The sequence below is a fragment of the Callorhinus ursinus genome, unplaced genomic scaffold, assembly GCF_003265705.2.
Source record: "Callorhinus ursinus isolate GAN/ISIS: 27379988/994484 unplaced genomic scaffold, GSC_fseal_2.0 scaffold14, whole genome shotgun sequence".
Lineage (NCBI taxonomy): Eukaryota > Metazoa > Chordata > Mammalia > Carnivora > Otariidae > Callorhinus > Callorhinus ursinus.
This window is the reverse complement of record NW_027397076.1, coordinates 5,911,765-5,938,890: the sequence shown is the minus strand read 5'-3', so window position 1 is coordinate 5,938,890 and position 27,126 is coordinate 5,911,765. Positions and strand designations below refer to the sequence as shown.

The window sequence follows — 27,126 nt, the reverse complement described above, 5'->3', positions numbered from 1 at the left end:
CTCTAAACAAGGCAGTGGAGGACTCTTGCCCTGATGGGGCTTATGTTCTGGTGTTGGGAGGAACAAAGCAAAACCCAAACCGAACAGAACAGGGGAAAGGTAGTTTCCGGGAGTGACAAGTACTTTGTAGAAAACCACACAGTTACGTGATTGATCGCGGCTGGCTGGTGGGGGAAATGCCACTTTACAAAGGGCTGTCAGGAGAGGCCCCGGTGAGGAACTGGCATTTGCGCGGAGACTGGCCATGTGCACGTCTGAGGGACAGCACCCCAGGGGGACGGAGCAGCAAGCCAAAGGCTCTAAGGCAGGAACAAGGTGGGTCTGTTCAAATGGCATCCAAAAAGGCCCGTGTGACCACACTGTTAAAACAAGGTTGAGGGGATGAGATCAAATAGCAGGCAGGGGCCCATAAATGGCAGGAACTGCTGGCTACCCCCTCCCCCAAATATCCAGTCTGTTCTCTTCCACAGTAATGAAAACTCCCACATTTAGGGGGGCACCTGGCCACCTGAAAAAAAGACTACATTTCCCAGCCTCTCTTGAAAGTCAGGTACAGTCGTATGACTGAGTTCTGCCAATGAGATGTTAGCAAAATTGCCTTCCTTAAAAGGTAGATAGTGTGTGCTCTTTGCTTCTACTTTTCCGTGCCTCCCTCCATCGTGCTGCTGGGACCCCTGATGCAATGACCGGCAACCTAGCATCCATATTGTACCACGAAGAGGTGGATCCCACCCAGGGATGGCGGAGCAATGATGTCAGGAGCTTGCATCCCTGGGGACTCCATGAGTGGAGTCTGAGTAGCAAGTCTGGACTGCCTTCCTCTCTCCTCTACATACAGGAGGAAGAAAGGAACAAAATAAAATTCTCTTTTGTTTCAACAACTTTTATTTGGGGTCTCTCTTACCTTCACCTGAACAAAAGCTGCCTTTGCGATTGATATCCACTATAAAGATTATGGGTGATTCCTATATTTTTGGCTTGAGTAACTGGGTAGATGTTGCCCTTTAAGGAGATGGTGAAGTCTAGGGAAAACAAACCAACAAGGTCGGGTGCGATTCAAGAGTTCTCTCTTGTTTACGTCCAAACTGAGATGCATATTATACATCCACGAGGGGCTATAGACAAACAAGCAGCTGGATATTTCAATGTAAGCCTCGAGGCTTGAGTGGGAGGCAGAACTGAAGGTACACATTTGGAAGCCATCATAATGGGGTTGCGACTTCTCAGAGAGGCCTCAGCAGCGTTCAGTCTTCCCAGGGGAAAATGGCTTTGCCTTCCCTGTTATGGGTAAGCTTTGCTTTACACTGTAGATTCTTAGATAAGGATTGAATTTTGGTAAATCAAATTCCATTATACACGTACTGGACAAACTTGCCATTTCAAAAAGTCCTTTGTAAATTATTATTATTGGAAGACCAAGTTTCTGTCACCTTTTCTTCTTTGATCCTGTTTAGTTTGTCCACATTTTGGTATTCTGATTTATCCTCAAGCATTTCCTTCTCGCATCTTCTTTCCTAAAATAAGAAATAAGCATTTAAAACGTTATTTTAAAAAGGGAAAGTAAAAGTGAGAGTGTTACAGGGGCATTCAGACAATCTAAGAGACATGGAACTATGGCATTAAAAAAGAACTTTCTGATCCAGACACCTGCCTGGGGTGGGTTCCATGTGAGAAATCACGGCACATTGGGGCTGGCAGGGACTTCTAAGGTCTAGTAGGCCAATGTTTCCCAGGTGCTGACTTATGGAATGGCACCGGGTTTTAGGGAATTTTTTCCCACTTAAAAACTTTCAGTGCTCAAGGTATTTACTTTTGACTCACCCAGACACCAATAGACAAACCCAAACTTTATTCTCCATGGTCAAGCCAAAACTGGGAATTTTTAAAAAATGTATCCTTTTATTTTAGAGAGAAAGAGGGAGAGAGAGTGGGTGAGGGGTGGAGGGAGAGGGAGAGAATCTCAAGCAGACCCCACATCAAGCACAGAGCCTGACACGGGGGCCGATGCCACAACCCCGCGCTCATGGCCTGAGCCGAAACCAAGAGTCAATTGGCATTCTGGCCAATGCTCAGAAATCTGTGGTTCTAACCACAGCTCTTAACCGACTGAGCTACCCAGGTGCCCCAAAAAACTCGGAATTTTTAAGGAATCTATGTATAAGTATAATTTCCTATTGGGGATTTGTGAGGTTTTATTAAGGATAATGAATTTAAAAGGAAGCTTAATAAATTCCTAAATCTACTGAAGAATATATGTGCTATGGACTGAATGATTAGTTCCCCCCTCCCCAAATTCTTATGTTGAAACCCTAATCCCCACTGGGATGGTCTTTGGAGGTGGGGCCTTTGGGTGACAATCAGAGCATGAGGACAGAGCCCCCATGATGGGATTCGTGCCCCTATAAGAAGTCACTGAGAGAGCTCGCTTCCCCGCTCTCTGCTCTGCCCTGTGTGGATAAGGCCTGAAGGTGGCTGTCTACAGCCCGGAAGTAGGCTCTCATTCCCTCACGGCCAGACTCCGGAACTGTAAGAAATAAATGTTTGCTATGTAAGCCACCCAGGCAATGGTATTTTTATGATAACAGCCTGAATAAAGAAAATATGCCTGGTGCATATTTGTCTGTGCTGAGACACAGGCACCCTCATAGGTAATTATGCAGTTTTACTGAGCAGTGATCAAGAATTCAGATAGTGTATGATTCCAACTCTCATTTGACAAATAAGGAAACTGAGGCCACCAAACATAGAAATATGTTAAACAAATACATATGTTAACCAAACATACCTATGTGTAGATACATATATACATACATACATAGATATATATTTGGAAGAGATAAGGCTGGTGTTGAGAGGAGTTGGATGTGAGCATGGGGTGGGTGCTGGGTAGTTGTAGGAGCTGGGCAGATGTGGGGGGTGCACAGCAGATTGTCCAGTGAATGCCGAGGCACCCACTGAGTGGACGGGAGAGATGACAAATGGGACCGGTGGGGAAGGGGGCGGTTTCTGATAATCACAACATGGGCTTGAGCGCTCCTAAGTGTACAGCGGAAATGGAATGGATGGTAAGAAGGGGAGAAATCAACGTGTGGTCCCATAAATAATTCATACAACCTCTTGAAGCGATGGGTCGCTCAACATCAAATGCTCAGTCTTTCAGATTCCACCCCCCACCTGCTTCTCTGTAAGATGTCAGCTGGGTGTATGGAGGGGAGCTCAGGCGACACTGGGAGGCAGGGGAAAGGGGGACTGGGTCGGGAGTCACCACCGACTTTGAAGACTCCCCAGAGGACTCGCAAGACTCATCATGTCATTATACTCATGGCTGTGATTTATTACAGAGAATGGGCACAGAGCAAAACGAGCTAAGGGTGAGGGCGCATGGGGCAATGTCTAGAGGAAACCAGGTGCAGGTTTTAAGACTCTTCTCCCTTCTCCCAGCGGTCACACAAGGATGCACTTAATTCATTAGCAACCGGTTGTGACAACACGTGTGAAATGCTGTCTGTTAGGAAAGATTGACGGAGCCTAGAAGGCCAGGGACTTCACTGGGGCTCAGTCACATGGGCACCCTTTGCCTTGCATGTACCAAAATTTCAGACTTCCAGAGGAGGGCAGGTGTTCAGCATAAACCATATTGTTTGTACCAAGATTTTGGGCACAGCAAGCCACTCTCGTCAGTTCTGGGAATGGTGACAACCGTGCCTGAGTCCGAGTTCCCAGAGGCCAGCCAACCTTGCAAATAGTCCAGAGCTGGCTATGTTAACTCTTTTCCGCAAGGGGCCTTGGATCCATTTGTGTCTTCTCCACAGCTGGATCCGTGATCACCGCATCACCGTGGGTTCTAGGTTCTGCCGGGGGCCATGTGCTTTCCAAAGTCCTGCATATCCTGAGCTGGCCACGGGAAGCTACGTGTGTGGGCAGGCCATCGACCCAGCCAGACAGCCTTCAACCAGTGCTGCCATCCTGTGCCAGAGGTGGCCTCACTGGGGCTTCTTTCCATCCTTCCCGCCACTCCCCAATTCCTTATGGGAAAGTATGGCATGACCCTTCTCCTGCTTAGTATCCTATCTGCCCCTTAGGTCTGATCATCTGTCCATAGCTTGGTCCCAAGGCAGGAGGTGGGAAGGCAGTGCAGGACCCTGGCATTTGAACTGCTTTCTCTGCCGCCTTTTCTTTTCTCCTTCCCCCAGGCCCCTGAACTGGGGATAGGTGGCTTCCCATGCCTTCAAAGCCACAACATCATACTCAGAATAGACTTGGGCATCTGGGCAGCCAGTCCTAGCTGCTGTTAATGTACTCATGAAAGATAAAGAAACATAGGCAGTCCTTTTCTCTCTTGGCAAATGTTGGCTTCCAGTGCTACTTGGAGATTCAACATGGACGAATTACTTTTTTGCTCTAAGTGGGACCTTTCTTCCAGTGGGGAGAGAAACCTCATGGCCTATGCTTGGCATGGATGGCTCAAAAGGTGGGTGAAATTTAATATCCACACATTTCATTCCAGAGATGATAATTTCCATTTGTATGATGCTTTGCAATGGAAATGTGCTCTTACGAACATGTCGCGGTAACTCAGTGATATTCATTGTACAGGTTAAAAAAAAACCAGAGACAGAAAGAGGGTCAGTTAATAGTAGAGCTTGGACTCAAACTTATGTCTTTTGACCTTGGTGGCCAATAAACTTCTTACTATATGATATTCATTGTTAGCAATAAATCTTTATTGACTTTTGTATTCTTTGGACAGATGAAGTTGTGGTTAAAAAAAAATCTGTTTTTCTCATCCAGTGGGATGGGCTGAATAATGTCTGAATAATAACCCAAAGATGTCCACGTCTTAGCCTATGGAACTTGTAAATATGTGACCTTATATGGCAAAAGGAACTTTGCAGATGTGACTAAGTCAGGGATTTTGAGATAGGGAGATGATTCTGATGATCTGGGTGGACCCTGTGTAATCACAAGGGTCTTGGTAAGAGGGAGGCAGGAGGGTTTTGGAGACAGAGAGAGAGAGAGAGAGAGAGAGATTGGAAGATGCTATGCTGTGACCTTGAGAGTGGAGGATGGGACCACCAGCTAAGGAATGCAGGTGACCCCCAGAGGCAGCTAAAAAAGACAAGGAAAGAGATTCTTCCTGGAACCTCCAGAAGTGACGCGGCCCTGCTAACAGCCTTGATTTCAGCCCAGTAAAATTGACCTTGGACTTCTGACCTCCAGAGCTGTAAGATGATAAATTTCTGTCATTTTAAGCCACTAAGTTTGTGTAATTTGTTACAGAAGCAACAGGGAATGAGTATATTCAGCATCCCTTCTTATAAAAGAATCCATCTTGGCCTCCTGGGGAACCACCCTGCCCATTCTTCCTGTCCTTGTGCAGTGGGTGGGGCTGATCCCACTTCTGGCTCCGGGATGGAGCATGTTATTGGGGCCTGGCCAATGAGAACGGCACAGTCTCTGTCCCTGGTGAGGGATGAGCAGGTGACCACAGCTGGGCGCATCGGGCTGAAGCACTAGACTCTTGTGGGGGTGGTCAGGAAGGAGGCATGCATTTTCCACAGTGGATACGGAGCTGAAGCAGGTAAGCCTGGAGTAGGGGGCGGCCACCTGAGAATGAAAACACAAAGGACAGCAGAGTAGTGGGCCGGAGAGAGACATTGTCCTGAAGACATGGCTCAAAACCTTAAATCCAGGCATGCCTAAAGCCACCTTTGCCCCTTGAAGATCCCAATTACAGGCTTCCAAGTCCCTTTTTGTTCGAGCTGGTTGGGAGTCAGATTTCTGAGCCCAGATGTTCCTGACTAATATAATTACTGGTCAGGAGTCACCTAAGTGATATTATTTGATGATTAATTTTGTTGAAGTTTAATGCTGTTGAGCATTAATCTAGATGGGACTACTCAAGAGGAGGCATGTTCTTGTCCAAACGGCACTGACTTTATAATTAAAACCCAGGAGAAAATATGAGCCCTTTCTTATAACAGATCCTAACAGTTGTCTTTTGGGACGTTGCTTTTCTGAGGCTTTGTCGCACATGGCTATGGAGAGACCGGGAAGGGGAATGACTTGCTTCCAGCCACATGGTCAGCTGGTGGCGGAGCTGGGATCAGAGCTGCCTCTGACTCGTGGTGCCCTGTGCTTTCCCCAGCTCCCCAGTGAGTGGGAGCGCACTCCCTCCCTCCCACTTTCATGGCTCTGGAAATTCACACCCTGCTGTGTGCAATTAGTCCTGGCTGCTCTCCCTTGCTGATCAGCATTCTCAATTTTGTTTTCGGAGCCCTAGGTTTATCATGATCATAAGGAGATTATTTAACATCCTGAATATTAACAATTTGACTCCACAGAATAAGGTTTGGGTTCCAAGGTTATTGTTGTTTACCCACACCCATCGTTCAACCTTTTTTGAGAAACATCACTTTGAGGGCAAGACATGCACGCATCCCCTCCCCGTAGAGGTCACGTTTCAAAGGATCTCCATTTGAGTTCCTAATAATGGTGGCACTGGTCTGACACATCCACCTACAGGAACCAAGCTCATCTGACAATCCTAGAGTCGCCCCAGAGTCAGGACAGGAAGGGATCTTAAAGCATACTTGTCCAATCTTTGTATTTGTTTGTTCAATGAAAATTGTTTTCTACAATTTAAAGATGTCCTTTTAAAATGAACACTTTATTTTTTTAGAACACTTTAAGGTTCACAGTAAAATTGAGGGGAAGATAGAGATTTCCCGTATATCCCTGGCCCCAGACATGCACAGCCTCCCCATTATCAACATTCCCCAGCAGCATGGGACTTTTATTGCAATTGATGAAGCTACACGCGACACATCATCACCAAATCCATAGTTTACATCCGGGTTCACTCTTGGTGGTGTACATCCTATGGGTTTGGACAAATGTTGAATGACATATATTCATCATTATGGTATCATACGGAGCGTTTTCACTGCCCTAGAAATCCTCTGTGCTCTGCCTATTCATCCCTTCTTCCTCGCGAAGCCCTGGCAACTGTTGATCATTTTACTGCCTCCATAGTTTTGCCTTTTCCAGAATGTCATGTAGTTGGAATCATACAGTGTGCAGCCTTTTCAGATTGGCTTCTTTCACATAGAAATATACATCATTCTTTGCATTTTCCAGTTGGAAAAGGGAGGCTGGAAAGTCAAGTATGTGTCAATCAGAGTCTTCCATTGAAGGCAACTACTCTGGAGTGTTCAGAAGGAGCTCAGCCCTGCTGATGCCCTGATTTTGGACTGCAGGACTCCAAAACTGTGAGAGAATAAATTTCTGTGGTTTAAAGCCACCAAATGTGTGGTGATTTGTTTTGGGTGCCACAGAAAATGAATACACTGTCACTTGGCATCGATGCCAAGGTTCCTGGGGGAAGCATGTGGGATGGGGTCCTATGAACTCACAGCTCCTCCAAAGAGCCAGACCCTTGGGCTCTGCCTTTGCCACACAGCACTTACCTCTGATAGGCAGAGCCGAGGTCCCTTGCTGCATTTTAGCTGCAAGGCATGCTGGGAACTGGTATACTTTCTGGCCCCTCCCTGGAGTGGGAGGGATTTGTAATGCTCAAAGATGCTGGGTGGCTGTAAATATGACAAGCATCCTCTCCAAAGGGGCTCAGCCACTGTGTTATTAGTCTACTTGGGTTGCTATGACAGACTCTGTGGCTTAAATAATAGACATTTATTGTCCCAAAGTTCTGGACACCCGAAGTCCAAGACTGAGATTCTGGCAGGGTTGATTTCTGGGAGGTCTCTCTCCTTGGCTTGTAGACAGCAGCCTTCTCATGGTGTCCTCCCAGGGCTTGTCCTCTGTGAGTGTGCCAGAGAGAGTGAGCTCTGGGGTTTCTGCCTCTTCTTATCAGGACACCTGTCCTATCGGATTAGGGCTGCATGCTTACGGTTTCATTTAACCCTAATAACCCTTTTGTTTTAAAGATTTATTTATGGGGCGCCTCGGTGGCTCAGTCAGTTAAGCATCCGCCTTTGGCTCAGGGTCCCGAGATTGAGCCCTGCGTCGGGCTCCCTGCTCGGTGGGGAGTCTGCTTCTCCCTCTCCCTCTACCCCTCACCCCCACTCGTGTGCTGTCTCTCAAAAAATAAACAAAATTTTAAAAAGTAAAGATTTATGTATTTATTTGAGAGAGAGAAAGCGAGAGAGAGAGCATGGGGGGAGTGGCAGAGAGAGAGAGAGAATTCCAGCAGAGTCCCCGCTGAGCATGGAGCTTGACACAGGGCTCGATCTCATAACCCTGAGATCATGACATGGCCAAAATCAAGAGTTGGACACTTAACTGCCTGCCACCCAGGCGCCCCAACCTTAATAACCCTTTTAAAGACCTCACATCCAACAGTCACACTGGGCATTATGCATCTCCATATGAATTTTGGAGGACAATCCAGTCCAGCACAGTGACACAGGGGTTAGAGGTGTGCTGAGCTCTGTGCATGCACGTGGCTCTGAATCCAACTCCTAGCTCATCCCCCATCAGATTTGGGCATGCCCGTCACCATGTATCTAGAAAAAGCAAGGGTGACTGGCTTCTGGCACCATTTTACCTTATTGCCTGGCAGGAAGGGGGCAGAGGAGGGGAGGACTGGCCAATTACCCTAGGACATTGGTGGCGGGGCCGTAGGTTCTGCGTCTCCATCCACACCTTATGGTCTGTGTATTCATAGTTCTTGGTGGCAAACAACAGAAACCAACTGTGGCTTAGGTGGAGAAGGAATTTATTGGAGGATTGTTGGGTGACTCAGAGAAATGCTAAGAGGGCCGGGAAATAGCTAAAACATCAGCAGGAAGAAGGGAGGTGGAACGCCATGATCCCAGTGCACAGTCAGTCCAGAGAGGCCACCACTGCCAATGCCACAGGATTTTGTGGTCCTGCCACTACAGCAGATTCTCTGCTGTCCCTGCTTTTCTACATCAGCAGCTCCTGGCTCAATGTACTATAGTGGGTGCCTCTGATTGGTCAGACTTAGATCTGTGTAGTCCTCACAACAATTCTAAAAATACGTATTATCGTTCCCATTTTACAGATGAGGAAACTGAGACCCAAAGACGTTATGTGACTTGCCAATGGCAGGTTTAAGTCGGCCTGACTCCCAAGCCCACGCTCCCAGTAACCCCACCTGGTGCCTCCGCCCCATTGATGGATAAAGGACACGTGTGCTTCCAAAAGGGTCATTCCGGTTGCTCCCGCCGGTAACGTAAGTGTATTGTCTTCTCACTCCACCCTTCCCAGTGTCAGGGGAAGTGTATCGTTTACCATAAAGACTTGCTAATTTGATGGACTAAAACAGAGTCTTCTTGTTTTGGTTTGCTTCTTTGCTTTAACTGTTGCGATTGAACATTTCCCCATATTCTATCATCCACTTATATTTCCTTTTCGTATGTGTGAAAAATCCCATCCCTGTTTTTTGTTCATGTGTCTACTGGGGTCTCGGTGGTTTTATCTTAGTTGTTTGTTCACATGAGCTCTTTACATATAGCAAAGAAGTTTAACTCTTTCTTTCTTTCTTTCTCTTTTTTCCCAATGAGTATTTTCACTTCCTGTTTAACTTTATTCATTTTCCTTTGACAAACAGGAGCTTTGCACTTTTAGGGTCAAATATTTAACAATTATTTTTCAGGCTGCCTGCTTAAGACAAGGGACTGTTTCAGGGGGAGACATCTCTAACCCTGAATACTTTGAGAATTCCTCTTTTTCATGCCCTGCCACCTCACAATACTTCTGGGTCAATAGGCTTATAGGAGTCCTTTCATCTCCAGAGAGAGGGTCATAAACAACTCTGAGAGGCACGGTTTTTCACTACACCCTGGGGCAAAGAAAAATAAAGACAAAGGTGAGTATTGTTTGCTCCAGTCATTGACACAGACTCCTCTCTTCCCCCATCTAAACAACTATGGCTTGGGGAATGCTAAAACCCTGTCTTTAAAATTCAGGAGGTTTGACCTGCAGGAAGGAAAGGCTCTGAAAGTGGGCATGTGTGTGAGTGCAGGGCCTGCTGACAGCCTGAAAAACTCTCCTTTAACTCTTTATTGCCCACCCCACCTTGACCTGCACCCCCAAGCTCCTCTGAGGGTTGATCTTGATAAAGCATGATCTTTGAGGGTTGATTTGAGGGTTAATCTTGATAAAGCATGATCTCGATAGGAAGTCTAGACGATGCGCTGTTAGACATCTGGAGAACATAGGGACATGGTTGGTACACTGAAGCATGAGTCTTGGAGTCATATAATGTGGCACTTACAAGCTGTGCAAACGGGAGCAAGTCCCTTAATCTGCCAGAGGCTCAGTCTTGTCATCTGTGTAATGGGATACTCCTGCCGGCCTTGTGTGATTGACATGAGGATTAGGGGTGTGCACGACATGTGCTTAGCAGTCTGGGATGTGGTTAAGTACGCAGCAGAAGCCCGTTCTAATGCATCAGGAAAGTAACGGGCAAGAACTTGTGGGTCATCTGCTGTGTGCCCAGCTTTGTATCAGGTCAGTGGCAACTGGTCCCCAAAATCAACCTTCATGAATTTACAAGGTGCCTCCCAGGAGCCAGGGCACAGCTCAAGAAATGACTCTGCAACCATCTGACAGTGTAGAAGTGCTGAATTATAGAGGAAGGGCTTTGCGTCTTACAAGAAGTGAGATAACGTCTGTAGGCTGAAGTATTAGGGAAAGCTTCCTAGAGGAAGTAGCAGCTTGAGTTGGGTTTTGATGATTTAAGAAACATTTTCTCCTTCTATTGGAACATTTTTTTCCCTCTGAAAATGAAAATAACTGTATGTTTTTCCTTTTTAGAAATAATATGTACTCTTTAAAAAATACTTAGACAATGCAGTAAATTGATTTTAAAGATCTCAACACCCAGGAATACCAACCATTAATGTTTATATAAAATGTATATATTTGGATACAAATATAATTAGATTTGCTTATGTATTTATACAAAAACAAGAGGATATATACATACTGTGTGGTAATGTCTTTAACTGATTCAGTCATTTCCTTTGTAGTGGCTGGAGTATTCCATCATATGGAGGTTTTATACTTTTTTAAGCCAAACCCGAGGGGCGCCTGGGTGGCTCAGTCATTAAGCGTCTACCTTCAGCTCAGGTCATGATCCCGGGGTCCTGGGATCGAGCCCCGCATGGGGCTCCCTGCTCCACGGGGAGCCTGCTTCTCCCTCTCCCACTGCCCCTGCTTGTGTTCCCTCTCTTGCTGTCTCTCTCTGTCAGATAAATAAATAAAATCTTAAACAAACAAACCCGAATTGCTAGGCCCTTAGGTGATTTTGGCACAGCTAAGTATGTGAATATTCAAATTCTTTCAATCAATAGCTTAGTGATTTTAGTTAAATTATTGTTGGATCACTTTCCAGAAATGTTGTAGAAGTTGTATTGATTTATATTCACTTCCACCATCAGTACATAAGGATTCTCTCTTCCCCACACCATTCCCAGCACTGGGTCTTGCCAATATTTTATAATTTCTGCCAGGCTGCAGGCAAAAATGATATCACTCCTTTAATATGTATTTCTAGACTGCCCTATGTTAACACTATCATGCTAGGCATGATAGAGACAGGGCCCCAGCCCTCCCCTCACAGAGTTCAAAGACCTACAGGATTGAGAGACATTAATTAAGCAGTTCCCGCAAATTTGCGAGGAGGGCTGTTATCATTTGCCTTTCTTAGATTATCCAGTCAGGTCCTTAGGTTTTATGGTGATGTAACTTCATGTTTGTCAGTGGACCAAGGAGATGGCTGCTCTCTTTTGCCTCTGTTTACTCGTGAAATGATACAGATGAAGGGACAACACTACAGAACAACCCCGAGGGTTTTTCTAGGGGAAAAAGATGAAATTAGTTAGGCTTTTCTGGCCTCATTTCTATAACATCCTTGGAGCCCTATTTATTATTAATGTCTTGAAGACTGCATCATGCCTGTGGGGATTATATCCTGATGTGGCATACTTTAATTGCACAACATGGGATAAAATAATAATTGTATAAAATGGTGCTGGAACAACTGGATATCTGTATTAAAAAAAAAAGAGAGAGAGAGCGAGAACCTCCATGCTTACCTTACACCAGACAGCCAAATTTCACTCAACATAGATCAAAGACTTCAACATAAGGGCTAGAACCTTTATGCTTCAGCAAGAGAACACGGGAGAAAATCTTTGTGGCATTGAGTTAGGCCAAGATTTCTTTAACAGAACACAGAAACACGAACCATCAAAGAAACACTAAAATGGACTTCAGTTTTGAAAACCTTTGCTCTTCAAAAGGCATGGTTAAGAAAACAAAAAGGAGAGCAGACTAAGAGCAGATATATGCAAAACATGTATGAGCTTGTATCCAGAGAATATGAAGAATTTAGTAATATCACAACCGATCATGAGAAATAATAGTTAAAAATTTGAACAGACGCTGCACAACAGAAGATTTTTGAATGATTAAGAAACACATGAAAAGAGGGGTACCTGGGTGGCTCAGTCATTAAGCCATAAGACATAAGCCATAAGACATTAAGCCAAAGACATAGCTCAGAGCGCAGACTCTTCCTCCCAGGCTTTGGCTCAGGTCATGATCCCAGGGTCCTGGGACCGAGCCCCGCATTGGGCTCCCTGCTCATCGGGGGGCCTGCTTCTCCCTCTCCCACTCCTCCTGCTTCTGTTCCTGCTCTCAGTGTCTCTCTCTCTCTCTGTCAAATAAATAAATAAAATCTTAAAAAAAAACACATGAAAAGATGCTCAGCATCCCTAGTCACCACGGACATGCAGTTAAGATGAAAGTGACAGATCATTAAACATTCAGTAGAATGGCTAAGATTAAAAAGACTGACAACACTAGGTATTGAAAAGGATATGCAAGTCTCCTCCTTTGCTGGTAGTGATGCAAAAGGGTACAAAAGTCACTTTGGAGAGGTAGGCCATGTCCTATAATGTGTCCTAGGTATTTGCCCAAGATTAATGAAAACATTCGTTCATACACAGACTTGCATGCAAATGTGCTTTGCAGTGCTATTCATATTAGCTAAAAACTGGAAACCGTGCAAATGTCCGTCAACTGACGGATGGATGGATGAACAGATTGTGGTAAATCCACACTGTGGAATACTGCTCAGCAATAAAAAAGGAATTCCATATTAAGATGAATGAATTTCGAAATAATTTTGTTAAGTGGAAGGAGCCAGCCATGGCAGGCTACATAGAGCATGATTCCATTTCCACGGAATTGTAGAAAAGGCAGGGGCACGTGGGTGGTTCAGTCGGTTAAGTGTCTGATTCTTCCGCCCAGGTCTTGAGCTCAGGGTTGTGAGTTCAAGCCCTGCGTTGGGCTCCACACTGGGCGTGGCGCCTACTTAAAAAAAAAAAATGTAGGAAAGGCAAAACCTGTAGTGAAAGAAAGATGATCAGTGGCTGCCTGGAGGAGCCAGGGTCTGGGCAGGAGATGGATGGCAGAGGGAGCAGTCTGGACAGTGGAAATATTCTGTATCTCGATTGCAGTCGTGGAGGTTACATACTGTTTACAATCGCCTAAACTCAGCAAACTGTACACCTAGAGTTAATAGGTTTTATTTATGTATTAAAGCTGGGAGGAAAAAAGAAACATCAGAAAAACATTGAACTTTCTTGCCTTTCTTCTTATGTATTTCCCGCTTTGGTATGATTTCTATTTTGAATCACATGTGGGAGTGAGCAATCGTAAGGTTTTCAGTTTGAGGTTCTCAGTGTCTTCATCTGGCCCCCAGCAGCACAGCATCGGAGGCCCTTTTGGTCATGCGCTGGGGACACCGGTCACCTCCAAGGCATCTACTGCTCTTGTCCTCCAAGCTGTGTGACTTTCATGCCAGGCTTGGGGCCCCAGAGTCTCTGGTGACACGGGGGCCACCGGGCCGGGTTCCTGCCTCCCCTGGTGACTACAGATGTCCTCTGCCTCCCAGGGCACAGGGTGGGAGGCACTCACACCTCCCTTCTGAAATCCCCCCCAACACCCCCCCCACCTTTTCTCCCTGGCATTCTCCCTCCCATAGTTTTCCATTTGTCTCTAAGAAAGTCTTCATCCAATCCCTCAGGCAGGTAGCAAGAAGCTGCTTGAAAGGGAGGGGTCGTGGAGCAGTGAAAGATACAGGAGAACAAACACAAGTGAATATTTCAATAAATTACTGGGCCATGGATATCAAAGTGTGCATCAGCGATGCTAATGTCCGAACCGAAGAGCGGCAGGAGGTAGGGGTCCTGGAAGGATGGGTCACACGGGCACGCAGAGGGGCTGGCAGGGGTGCAAAGGGAGATGAGCCGTGAAGGCACCCAACAGTCATAGAGTGCCATGTCATCTCTCTGGCGTCCTGCCCATCGGGGCAGCTGCGCCTGTAGGGCTCAGAGGGGGACGTGACCTGCCTCAGGTCACACAGGTCCACATGGGCCGTCCAAGCCCTCAGCCCAACTGGCAGTCAAACAAGAGAGGGGACTCAGGAACCACTGCTGCTGCCTGCCGTCTGGCCTTGTGACCTGGAATCTGCCAACACTGCTGTGTGACCCTGGGTAGGTTAGGTCACCGTTCCCTGCCTCAGTTTCCTCCTCTGTAACACAAGGACGGTAGCGGCCCCCACCTGCAAGCGGGTGAGGAGGGGAAGCACATCAAACGTGGCCTAGAACATGGCCCCCTGGCACCATGCCTGAGCGGGGCGTGGGGTGGCCAGAAGCACCCAAGTTGTTGGATCGGAGCTGGAGAGCTTCCTTCCAGGTCATCTGGACAGGAGTTGGGGAGCTGGCCAGGGCCCGCTGCAGCGGGGAGCAGCTCGGGAGCTGATTTCTGAGCTGTGCGTGGACGGGAGGGGTGGGTGAGGCCACGCAGGGGGCGTCTGGAGTGGGGTCGAGCCCTAGGGTCCAACAGCCCTCTCTCCTCCGGAAGGCAAGGAGGGGAGCCTCTGGGGCCTAAATTGGCCAGAGGGGGCATCAGAAAATGAACAGAATAGCGGTGGGTATTTCTTCCCTCCTCCTTTGTCTCCCTCATCTTCCCCCCCCCCCCCCGCCGTCCTTCTCTGCCTCTTCCCCTTCTCTCCCCCTCTGTCTTCCTTTCTTTTGTCCCCACTTTGTTCCAAAAAGCCTGGGAGGAAGAGTCTGCGCTCCGAGCTATGTCATAAGTAACCCCCTTGTGTACTTGCGGTTTACCTACCTGTAGAAAAATCTGTACCTAAGATCACCACATGCTGTGGGCAAATGGTTTCTGATTCCACTCCACAAATATTTACTGTGCTCTGGTTAACTGAGCGTACTTTGTGCTGGAGGTGCCACAGAGATGCAAATGGGCAAGGCCAGTCCTTGCAGGAGCCAGTTGGGGGCCCCTGGCTGATGTTGGCAGAAGACAAGCCCTCCTTTCCCAAGGATGCTAAAGGGCTCTCTGTCTCCCAGTGCCCTGGGCACACTTCCTTCTCCAGCCGAGTGCAGAAAGGGGCATGGCTGCCAGTCCTGCAAGGTCTCAACAAGACCGTACATTGAAGGCGTAAGTCCACGGGAACGAGGCCGAGCCCGGCCTGCAGGTATGGGAGGGCTTGGTAAATATCTGTGGGCTCACTGCTGATGGCATGCATGAGCTGAGATTCTGATTTCACATCTATTTCTTCCTTGCCTGTGAGTTTTCCACGATCATCCATTTACATAGAACTTTCCCCTTAACGCATTTTCTCGGACCACACCAGGCTTTGAAACGGGCGGCCCCAGTTTTAGTTGCATGCCATTTAATTCGGAGAGGACATTCCCAGCCTAACAATCAAGCAAGATTTAGCCAGGTCCCAGGATGAGCACAGTGCTGATTTGCCAGAACTCTCGGGGCTAAAGGGAATTAGAAAAATAAGGGAAAAATAAGATCTGAAGAGCAACTGGGGGTTGTAGTCGGGAAGACTGTTCCCCAAATGCTTTAGGCTCTGAATTCCTGGACTTGGTGTGATGTGGAGCCGTCTGTGAGTAATTCTGACCGATAAATGATGAACAGAAGTGACACGTGCTTCTTTTGGGCTGGATCCCTGAATCGTTCACGTGAGGCCTGCCGGAGACTTCCTCTCCTCAGGCCTGGCAACCATCATTGTTCTAAGTAGGGGCTGCTTCGGCCTCATCCTTGAAAAATGCCATGTGGACAGCCCCTCTTCTGGCCCACCGCAGACGTGGTGGAGTGAGATGTAAGCCCTGGTTGTAGCCACTGAAATTGGGGCTTGTTAGTGCAGCATGACTTGGCCTGTCCTGACTGGTACACTGGGAAAACAGAAACCCTGACCTGAGAGGCAGGCCTTCCTTATCCTCTCTTCAAAGTTCAAAATACCAAATCTTCTCCCTTTTCCTCACTCTTATCAAGCAACACTGTGCTTTATCTGGTCAATATTTATCATGTAGCATGAGTAAAAGAGGTAAAAAAAAAAAGTTTTGTTAGAAATGTACAGAAAGCAATGAGTCCATTTGAGGTTGGGAAGTTTGCAGTGTGACGGAGGAGACAAGAAATGGAACCTTTTCCCTCACCCCTAATATGGGTAGAACAACAGAATCCCAGGCCATTACCAGTGACCTTTATGGTAGACTTTAGAGGTGATCAAACTTAACTTTATAGCCTAAGAAGGCATTACTTCTCCATCTCTGACTTAGCTGTCCCTACCCAATGCCAGTCATGAAGCTGAGCACTAGAGACAGGTGAATGAAACCCAGTCTAATGGGTACAGTGACCCAAGAGGGGTTTGGACCTAGTGCTCAGAGCACCGAGGAGGAAAGAAGCTACTTCAGATGAGAAATCAGGGAAGGCTTCTTGGAAGAGGTGGTAGTTTACCTATGAGAGCCTTACCCCTCACTGTATGTTTATTTGTTTGGGCCAATTCCTGACTGGCGTGGGAAATACGAAAATGGATATTGGGCGTGGCTCACCACCTTCTCCACCATTTGGGCCAACTCAACCCTCCGTAACCCACCAGAAATTATACTTCTCAGCCCTGTGACTTCCCAGACTGCCTTATGGATGTCCAGACTTTTGTCCAGGTACAGTGTGGTCTCTTCTCTGGATGGTGAGAGCCCAGTTGGGTGAACCCTGCCTGCTCTGTAAAACCAGGAATTAAAACGAGAGCCTGACATTCTAGGCAAAGTGTTGCAAGTGCTCATCTAATCGTGCTCTGTGCAAAGAATCCCTGCCTTGGTTGGGGTGGGTGGCCATGTGTTCAACTCCCATCCCCAATCTCCTGTGGGGAGAATCACTGAAGAATGGCTTTGTTCTGGGTTGTTCAGCTCTGCAGCCTTTAGCAAGCAACTCATTCACAAGTGAGTACAAATTAATACAGTACACACCAGTTACATAAATATTGTGCTGTAATTGATTGTCTTCTGTAATCAAAGGCAAGGCTGCTGACTTTGTTACTTCCCCTACCTTGCAACTCTGGGGTAAGGGAACTGAGGTGGTAGAAGTGGGTTTTGCTGCATGGGTCTGTTTGTGAGCTGTGTCTCATGTATTGAGAAGAGGGGTAAGAGCCCTTACATTCAGATTCAATGAGTATTTATCAAATGCCTATTATGTGAGAGGCACTGAAAGACCTATTATCTTAGTTCGTTATGAATTGAGTTAATAGTAGGAACAATTTGATAATATGACACAAAAGTTAGTCTTTACAATAACATTTCCCCCCTGGTAGATATGCTTGTTGGACTTTAAATAATCCTTTAGGTTTTAAAAACCTGATGTAAACTTACTAAGGAAAATAAAAAGACATGGCAGCTCCTATCTCTTCGCTTACAGAAACCACAGAGGGCAGAAGAACAAGATCTTCAGTTCCGGGTGGTAGGTAAGTGGATTGTAGTAGCCGATTTTCGAAAGTTAGAACAGGGTAGGTGAGCCAGTGATCTCCTGCTATTTGCCTGCATCTGCTTTATTGATTGTTGAATCACTTCCATGCATGGCATTGGAAATTTTAAGTTAATTCCCACAATACAAGAAAGCAACGTCATCTTTCCATTTACCTGCCAACGCTAAGGCCGGCTGGGTTTTTCCATCAGTTGTTTGGATTCGGAGGACAGTGACTTCGTGGGGGCAACCTCTCACTTCCCCCCCTGCTGGGACTCGAGTGTATCTGGGAGAATTTGGACGGAGCTCTGCCCGTTGAGAAGCCTGAGTTTTAAAATCCAAAAGCAAGCCCCCTTTGCCTTGTCTACGGAGAGACTTTGCGTAAATCCCCGAGGAAGCTCCGTTGTCGCCTGACCCCTGCGGGTAGTGCAGTTTCCCTAACCTTGACCCGAAGTCAGCCGTTTTTAACTCCTTTCCAAAACATCGCACCAGCCTGGCTGTGGTTTGAAAGAAAAACGAAACCGCCCGTTTTGGGCGTCCGCAAAAGGGCACCCGCTCCCTGGGGGCTAGGAGCAACTTCTCGACCACCCGGCCCAGTGATCTGAGATGATCGCGGACCACCAGACCCCTTTCCGCTCCCGGTGCCCAACTCGCTCGCTGCCACTTCCCTCCACAAACGCCGGCAGGAGTGGGTGGCAGCACCGAGGCGATTTTATTCGCGTTTTTTCCCTCTGCGTTTTGTCATGGAAACGCTGACACAACCTCCAGACGGCGGCCGAGCCCGGCCGGGGACTGAGGGCTTTTGGGACCCTGCGGGAGCGCGGCGCGCACTCCGCACTCCCCGGGAAACAGCTGGACGCGACCAATTCCCGGGTAGGGGCGGGGGGAGCGCGACGCTCCGCCCCGGCGCTCGGGTCCCTCCCTCCTCCCGGCTCTCCGCGGGCGCCCTCCCCTCGCCGGGGGCTGCGAGTTGCATTTGGTAAAACCCAGCCCGGAATATATAGATCACTGGAGCGCAATGAAGTAGCCTTTGGAGAGGAGGGAGGGGGCCCGTCCGACAGCCCCAGCGGCCAGCGCAGCGGCGGCACCATCCGCGCTCGCACCCCAGCCGCCCGGCCCGCGAGGAGGCAGCGCGGCGGCCGCCGGCGGGAGCGGAGGCGGCGGCGGGGAGGCGGAGAGGAGCAGCAGGAGGAGCAGGGGCGCGCAGCCGGCGGGTCCACGCATCTCGGCACTTCCAGAGCAACTCCGGCGCCTTCCATACCCCTGCCCGGGGCTGGGGGCTCCGAGAGCGGCCGCGAAGCCCTCCCGATCGTCCCCCCACCCCGAGCCCTGCCCAGCCCTGCCCTGCGCCTCCCGGGCTCCGCTCCGCGCGGCAGGGTCCCGGCTCCTGCGCCCCGGGCGCGCCTCCCGGACACCCCGGTCCCCGCAGCCAGGACAAAGCCATGAAGCCGGCGCTGCTGGAAGTGATGAGGATGAACAGAATTTGCCGGATGGTGCTGGCCACTTGCTTGGGATCCTTTATCCTGGTCATCTTCTATTTCCAAAGTATGTTGCACCCAGGTAGGGGGCGCGTTAGCGTGGTTTTGTTGGATATTTTTTTTCCTCTCTCGCGCTCTCGCTCGCTCACTGGCGCCGGGTTTCTGCCTCTTCCAGCCTTACCTCTTCCCTCTCAGCCACCTCGGGGCTCCTTGCTGCCCGGTCTGCCCGGGTCGCCGAGTCGGGATGGAGAGGAGAAGGAAAGACGTACTCACCTTCCTCTTTTTCCTCCCGGTTCCAGGCTGGAGGATGAGAGCAAGGAGGGGCGGTAGTTTTTTTTCCCCCCTCTCCCTTTTTTCTTTGTGTCTCTTGTCTGTCTGTCTGCGAGGTAGCAGAGCAAGGTAGAGAGGTTGTGGGCAGCTCCTGGTGGTGGGGGACCGGTTTGAAGAGAATGCAACTCCCCGCTGATGCCGCGATCTGAGGATGAAAGAGGCGCCGGGAGCCTGCCGCCCTGCGCCCAGGCGCGCTGCCTTTTCCTGGGTGGGGGGCCCGGGGGCGAAGGCTCTGCGCCCCGGCGAGGTCGCCAGTCCCCGCCGCGAGCTGGGGAGCCCGAGGCTTAGGCTCCCACGTGTCCCGGGCTCGGCGCCGCGCAGAGGTGTGGGGAGAGGTTGGGTGCCCGGCGCTGCCCCTCCACCAGGCTGGGGAAGCGGCCGGGCGCCCGCTGATTGCCCCCGGGGTCTGGCTCCGCAGTGACCTTGCGGCTGGTGCCCTGGGGCCTGCTTCACCCTGCGCCCCCACCCCAACGGCTCTCCCGACCCTGCGCTGGTCACGGCCCCCGGGTCACGCCTTGACCACAGCAGTTTTAGAGGAAACTTTGGCCCGGTCCTGGGCTGACCGTCAGGTTGCTTCCCCCACTCCTGGGTTCCGAGCATCTGAAGTCCCCCAGAGGGCCCCGAGGCCTGTGGCAATGAGCCCCCTCCCCCGCAGCCCTCGGGAGCTTCTACAAGTTCCACATCTGAAACGTGGACTGGGGGAGGATTGAGGCTCGCCCCTTTCAAGGGGCGCTAAGGAAAGTTTGGGACCTGGGGAGGGAGGGGCGCCTTCGAGCGCGGCGGCCGGGGGTTCGCAGCTCGAGCCCCCAAGCCCAACAGGTAAAAAACCTTCCGAGGAGGCTTCGGGGAGACGCGGATCTCCCCGGGGAGCCGTGGTATCCCCACCCCACCTCACCCCCGGCAGGCCCCCGCTGGGCCACTTTGGCTCCGAAATCCATTTTTTTTACGCCTCCGAGTTGCCTTTCTCAGTATAGCCACAGCAATAATTTGCTTTTATAATTGCAAGGAGGGAGATGGAAGCACATTTCCTTCCAGGGAAATGGGGTTGGTGTTTTTCTTTTTGCCCCCCCCCCCCGCGTTCTTCTTTCAGTGTGTATCTAACACTTTGAGCAGAGGCAGCCCCGAATTCTTCTAGCCCGCGTTTGGGTGGGTGGCAGAGGAATAAAGCTGTTCTTTCCATCAATCATGCCGGGGCTGCTGGTGGGAGCTTCCTTGACAGCGCGGGGCCGGCCGGGCCACTGGGCTCCCGCTCCCCGCTCGGCCGGAGCAGTTGTTAAAGCGGCCCCATGGCTAAGGATATGGTCTGACACTACCACACGGAACCTCAGAACATCCGAGCCAGCCTTGTAGAAGATGGCTTTTGTTTGCAGCTGGGTATTTTTAGTTTCATGTCAGCAAACTGCAGCCGTGTTTGTCTCCTCACCCAAACCGGTGGTTGGGAAACTTCTAAGGCAATTTAAAAATGGACCTCGCTGATGTTCTGGGCGGTGTCGGTGGTTGCAGCGCGCTGGGCCAGACAGACAGAGGCATCCTGGAGGCCAGACCAGACTCCGCCCCAGAGACTGGGGGACTGGGTGGTGTGCAAGTACACTGGGGCTCCACCAGTTTAAACAAAGGGCCGAATGGTTTGGTCTAGACTCTAGACATGTGTTTAGGTCACTTAAAATTTTGCCTGGATGGAACGTGCCAGGTAGCTCTTTGCAGAAATGCCTGGAACAGGGATGGATCTTAGACTCCATCCAGAATGCACTTGAATTTCACTGTACCTGTTAGTGGTCCAGGGAAATATAACTCTATATGTGACTATATATATATATACAGATAGATAAAACTATAAATTAACTATAATACCACTGCTATCCATGCTTTTCATGTAGCCTGGGCTTTGCTTTTCTTGTCCGAGAATTAGGAAATAACTTTCTAACCAGAGACACTGGGAAGAAATTTCCAACTTGTAATTGGCACTTTGCTAAAATTTCCAGCCCTGGTTTACAACGTTGGCTTGAAAGTGGCACTGGACTTTTCTTCGGTCTAACCTTTGGGAATCAGGGACAGAACTTTCTCTAAGGGTATCCTGATAAGGATCCTCTGTCCTTGACCCTATGTTCTCAGCCTTTGCTTCCCTTCCTGGCCCCATTGCCACCCAAGAAATAGCATTTGTTTATTATTTAAATAAAGTAATTTAATAATTTAAATAAAAATAATAAATTATTATTTATCTCTATGAGTATGCTCTTTTGACTACCCTCCCCACCCTGTCCTTAGCAAGTACTACTTTCAATACCTTCTATTCAATACAGACCTGAAGATGGTTCAATCGAAAGGTCTTCCTTATTTTGAATTACATATTGTTCTGCGAAAACTTCATGCCAATGGTTCATTATAACACAGGGTGTAAAAATATGTTTTGAAATCAATATTAAACATTTCCCTTTCTATTTTTTCCATTTTATTCAACTTTACTGACATTAAACATCGCGGAGCTGATGCTCCATCTTTTCTACTGCTTTGAATTTCTTTAAAAGTGAGCTGATCTTTGCTTCTTCAATTTAGGGTAATGGTGGGATGATCCTTTGGCCGGGCTCTGCAGTTTCAGTCTTTACAGATCACCCAGGGAGAGGCAGAAGGGACTGCAGCATGGCTTAGATTGTGTTGCTAAAAATTTGGAGCCCTCTGGCAGGAGTTTCACATACCTGTATCTGAAATAGAAAAATAGCATTCCAAAAGAAATGGATTCCTGGCTTCTTTGGTGGCTCGAGAACACCTGGAGTGTGAGAGGAGGGAGAGAAAGAAGACAGGAGACGTGACGTGATGGGGAGGGCTGGCTGTTTCTCTCTCTGAGTCTAATCTGGGGCCCATTGTCTTTTGTACTTTTCTAATTCATAAACTGAAGCAATTCCTAAACTTGAGTAGCTGATCTTTCATTTGTTTGGAGCGTTCGGCAGAAGTGGGCCTTGTCAGGAAGGCAGCTTTCTTTACATCTGTGACACTCTGATTTAATAGTTTTTGTTTAGATCAGGGCTTTTTTTTTTTTTTTTAACATTTTAGTTTTAAGTGATCTCTACACCCAGCGTGGGGCTTGGACTCACACCCCTGAGATCAAGAGTTGCATGGTCCACCGGCTGAACCAGTCAGGTGCCCCAGGATCAGGTTTTAGGTCCCATTCTAGTTCCGATGTTTTGCACAGTGCCTGACCCATAGTAGGCTCTCAGTAAAATATTTGCTGGATGAAAGCATGAAGTGGCTCAACCCTAGAAGACCCACTTCTCTGATTTTTAGGAAGGTTGTCAAGCCTTGCCAAGAATGCCCTGTCAGTGAGTCTGGGTCTGTCTGGTGGAGACCGTTCCTTGCCTTCCTGGTCTCTGAGAGCCCCCGCCCCCGCAGACATGAATTTGGTTTAAGTCATCATGCACCAGACAGGAGCATTCCCCAAGGCCTAGATTTGCTGCCCTGAGGTATGATGCAGCTGGGGGCACTGCTCCGTGTCCTGGGTACCAGAGAAGCTTGGCCTTGTTTAACTACTGACTTGAAGAAACCCATCCCCAGGACGAAAACCTTTTGTGGGTGGGAGCTGCTCCTGAAGTTGGTGAGAAAGGAACTGCAATGCTATAGTGGTTTCTGCACACGTGTAGTCCCTCAGTGAGTGCATCCTCTAGAAGTGCATCCTGGACGGTTCGGTGTCTCACATACCTGCCCCGCATACCTGCCCTGGACGGCTGGGCTTTGATGGAGCTGTGTTGTGCAAGGCGAAGCTGAGAGGCCCCCAGGCTGCATTTGTGCCTAGTGTGTGAAGACAGATCCCCTCAACCTTCCTTTTGTGTCACTCCATAGGGTTGTGGTTTGGTTTGAAAGCTCGTGTTCAAAGAAGAGAAGCCTACGGAGGAGAAAGCCTTTCCTCTGTTTCTCATCTTTTTTCCTTTGCCGTATGTTTACTTTCACTGTTGCCTGGGATTTCTTTGCCTTGGTTGCATGTATTGAAAGCTTATACCCTTTATTTAAAGACTTCCTGGGTTACCCCTTTGTAGTTTTACTTGATTAGATGGAAAGCACAGTGCTTTTGTGTTATAATTTCAGTCTAATTATAAACAGAATATGTGCTCTTTTTAGAAAATTTAGGAAGTATAGAAGAGAAATAATCGTTTTTTATTCTGGCACCCAGAGGCAACAGGTGCTTTGTTCTATAAATTATAGAATATATAGATTAAAAAAATAGTTGAGATCACAGTATGAATTTTGTACCTGTTTTGATGTATTTTAGACAAATTCATCGTTATGGTGACTAGTTATTAAGTTTAAAGACAAAATTTAATCACAGCCTTTTTAATTTATAGACTTGCATATGCCTCTGCTGACCCCTCCCCTCCCCCTCTTTGTAGGATGTCAGTCCAATTTTTTTTTCCTTTTTTGCTGCACATGTTTAATTTTATTTTTTGGTTTAACCTAATTAATTATTTATTTTTTTAAAAGTAGGCTCCATGCCCAACACAGAGCTTGAACTCACAACCTGAGATCAAGACCAGAGATCAGGAGTCGGACGCTCAACCGACTTGAGTCACCCAGGCGCCCCTGCACACATTTAATTCTACATTAAAGAATCTTTTTGCTTAGACATGAAATGAGTTTGGAGTCAAAACAATTTGTAGGGGCTATCCTTAGGTCATCTATCTGAAACTTCCTTTGGAAAGACATCAGGAGGGTCTCAAATATGAGACTGTTATGGATCCCGAAAGTAGCATGAAATAACTGAAGGTTAGGACTTGTCCAGTATGGGGTCTCCCTTTGGTGGTTGAAATGTTTGCACCTCAGTGGGGCATTTTCCTAGCTGCATTAAGGCAAGACTGATGCACTTAGGCAATTTCCTCCGACAGTTCTAGCCACTGCTTGTGAGCCCATGAGTCGTTGCTTTCGGGAATAAAAGTGGCGGTCAGGCACCAGGGGAAGGGTGGCTGGAGATTTCTGTGAGGTCTGGGCGGGGGGGGATCCAGCCTGCAGCAGAGGTGGCTGTGGTTTATATTTATCTGGTTGGAAAGTCATCTTGCTTATGACCAGCTCTATCGGCACAGCCATTTAAAAACAGGAAATCAAAAGCTTACAAGCACAGGCTCCACCCTTTCCCCCCTCTTCAACCCACCAACTGGACAACCTCTTCTTGATCTGGGGAGGGTAGGTGAAAAAGGCCTCAGGAAGGTCATTGCCAACAGGCATGTGCGTTCAGATTCTTAGAAAAACCAAAAGTTGTTTTGCTTACTCGTTTGTTTTTTTTTTTTCCTTTTTGGTTTCTCTTGGGTTTTGAGACCCCATCTTTATGACAAGTGAAGAGGAAGGCACATCTTGCTAGGAGGTCACTGAATAGTTTGATCTGTCAGTTAAAAATTCCTGGAGCCTGTAATTTGACACATCTCAGATCAAATATGATTGATCAAAATTTATGAGTCTGTCTCTGTCTCTCTTTCTCTTCTACTCTGCGCTAGGCACTAGGGATTGTCCTAGGCACTTGGGGAATCAACGTGGGTTTTTGCCCCCGGGGTACTTATGTTCTAGTGCAGAAGTAAAATAGATGGCTTGTCAGATGGTGTGAAGACAGAAAAACAAAGCAGGGGGAGATGGATGGGAGGCAGGGGTTGCAATTTAATATAGAGGTGATTAGGGACTGCCATTGGTAAGATGACCTTGGAGAGCAGAGACCTCAAGGAATGGAAGGAACCATCCATGCGTCCATCCCAGGAAGAATGTTCCAGGCATAGAGCAGCCGAAGGCCTGTCCTTGAGGTGGGGCTGAGCAGGGCAAGCCACAGATTGTTCACAGCACAAGGCAGAGAGAGGGAGCAGCTAAAGAGTGTGGGGTGGAGAGAAATTTGGGATGGGAGGCCCTGGAGGGTCTGAGAGGAGTCTGGGGCAGGCTGGATGGGAAGTGAGGATGCTTCTTACTTGCAGCTTCGTGTTTATCTTTGGGCAGCTGGTCGTGCACTTTGGTAAAGTGGTCACCGTGGAGATGCCATTTCTTCTCACTCCGCCACCCCCAAACTAGACTACCACTCGGTAAGAGAGATTTACGAAAAATTTTAACAGAGCTTGTGTTGGGAAATTCTTCAACAAAATGTTCAGGATGCGATCCGTGGTCATTCACTATAGAGAAAAGAATACAGAATTTGTAGTCCAGAGACTGGCTTTCAGACCTTGGCTGTCTACTGTATCCATTCGACATCACTCAAGATGTTTTTGTTGAATGTTTATTAACAGTTAGGCTCTGTTCTGGGTGCTGGAGGCACTGCAGGGACCCAAATAGACAAAAATCCGTGTCCTCATGGCACAATAAATAAATGCATGTTTAAAACATAGAGCATGTTTGGGGCACCTGGGAGGTTCAGTCAGTTAAGCGTCTGCTTTTGGCTCAGGTCATGATCCCAGGGTCCTGAGATGGAGCCCTACATTGTGCTCCCTGCTCAGCGGAGGTCTGCTTCTTCTTCTCCCTCTGTGCTCTCTCTCTCAAGTAAATAAATAAAATCTTAAAAAAACAAAACAAAACAGAGCATGTTTGATGATGACAGGACAATAAAGGAAGGAAGAAGGAGGTGAAATGGAAGCAGCCAGGGGACTGCAGTTTGGAGGAGGGTGCTCAGACAAGGTGTCTCTGAGAAGGGGGCTTTGAAGATACAGTTAAACGGGAACATACGGGAGATGAGCCGGGAAAATAATACAGGTGTTTATTGGGTATTATTTCTGAAGGTCAACATGGGCCAGGTGTTTAATATGTTATTTCTCAAAGGAATCTTACAAGGTACACATGGTGATTATTACCATTTTATAAGGCAGGGACAAGGAGGCAGAGAGCATCTCACTTGTCTAAGGTCAGATGGAGAGGATTGAGGAACCACGGCTGTCTGACTTAAGAACTGTTGCCCAGGCCGTCTGGTAAGGGCTCTCAGTTGGGGTCTCCCCCACTCCCCATGTTTGGAAATGTGTAGGGGATGCTCTTGATTGTGTCTGAGGATTGATGACATCAGTCTCATTGGCCAGGCCAAGGATGCTAGACAGCCTGCAAAGGATGGGATCTTTCCGCCCATCAGAGTCATCTTGCCCAAGTGCCAATAATGCTTCTCCTTGAGAACTAGCTCAAGACTCTCCAGGCTCAAACAGTATCTGGCATAGTACTGTCCACACCCCACCACTTGGGCAGGTGCCCGGAGATTGTAGCAACTTAATAATGGATTGAATGACTGACTGCATTGGAAATCACAGCCTCAGAGACTTTGTCCCCTCTTTGCCAAGTGAAGGTAGCAATATTCCCTCTCCATTGTGGTGCTGGCGGGGAGGGTTAAGTGAAAAACGAGAAGGAAAAGTGCTTTGAAAATGGATACAGACAGAGCGCACACAGATTGTTGGAGTAAAGGCACTGTGGTTTCTCGTCCTGAGATCCTAATCTTCGTGTTTACGACAGGGTTTATCTGTTTTCATATGTGCGCCCTGTCACGTTTACTGGGAGGGTCCTGTGTCCAGAC

The 27,126-nt window shown here is 48.2% G+C and overlaps 1 protein-coding gene across 5 annotated transcripts in view; it reads left to right on the top strand.

Moving 5' to 3' along the window:
• The first annotated feature begins 9,125 nt into the window (after window positions 1-9,125).
• CHST11 (carbohydrate sulfotransferase 11) overlaps window positions 9,126-27,126 on the top strand; it is a 263,190-nt gene continuing 245,189 nt past the window's right edge. The window contains exon 1 of one of the 5 annotated variants that reach the window (XM_073900372.1): window positions 9,126-9,217. Coding sequence is in view for 2 of the 5 variants with exons in the window: in XM_025881415.2 (XP_025737200.1) it covers window positions 19,263-19,380 (118 nt within the window). In the remaining 3 variants the exon portion in view is untranslated. Of the gene's footprint in view, window positions 9,218-19,121; window positions 19,381-27,126 lie in introns of those variants that run through there. The other 4 variants (XM_025881416.2, XM_025881415.2, XM_025881417.2 and 1 more) reach the window with 4 other exon arrangements.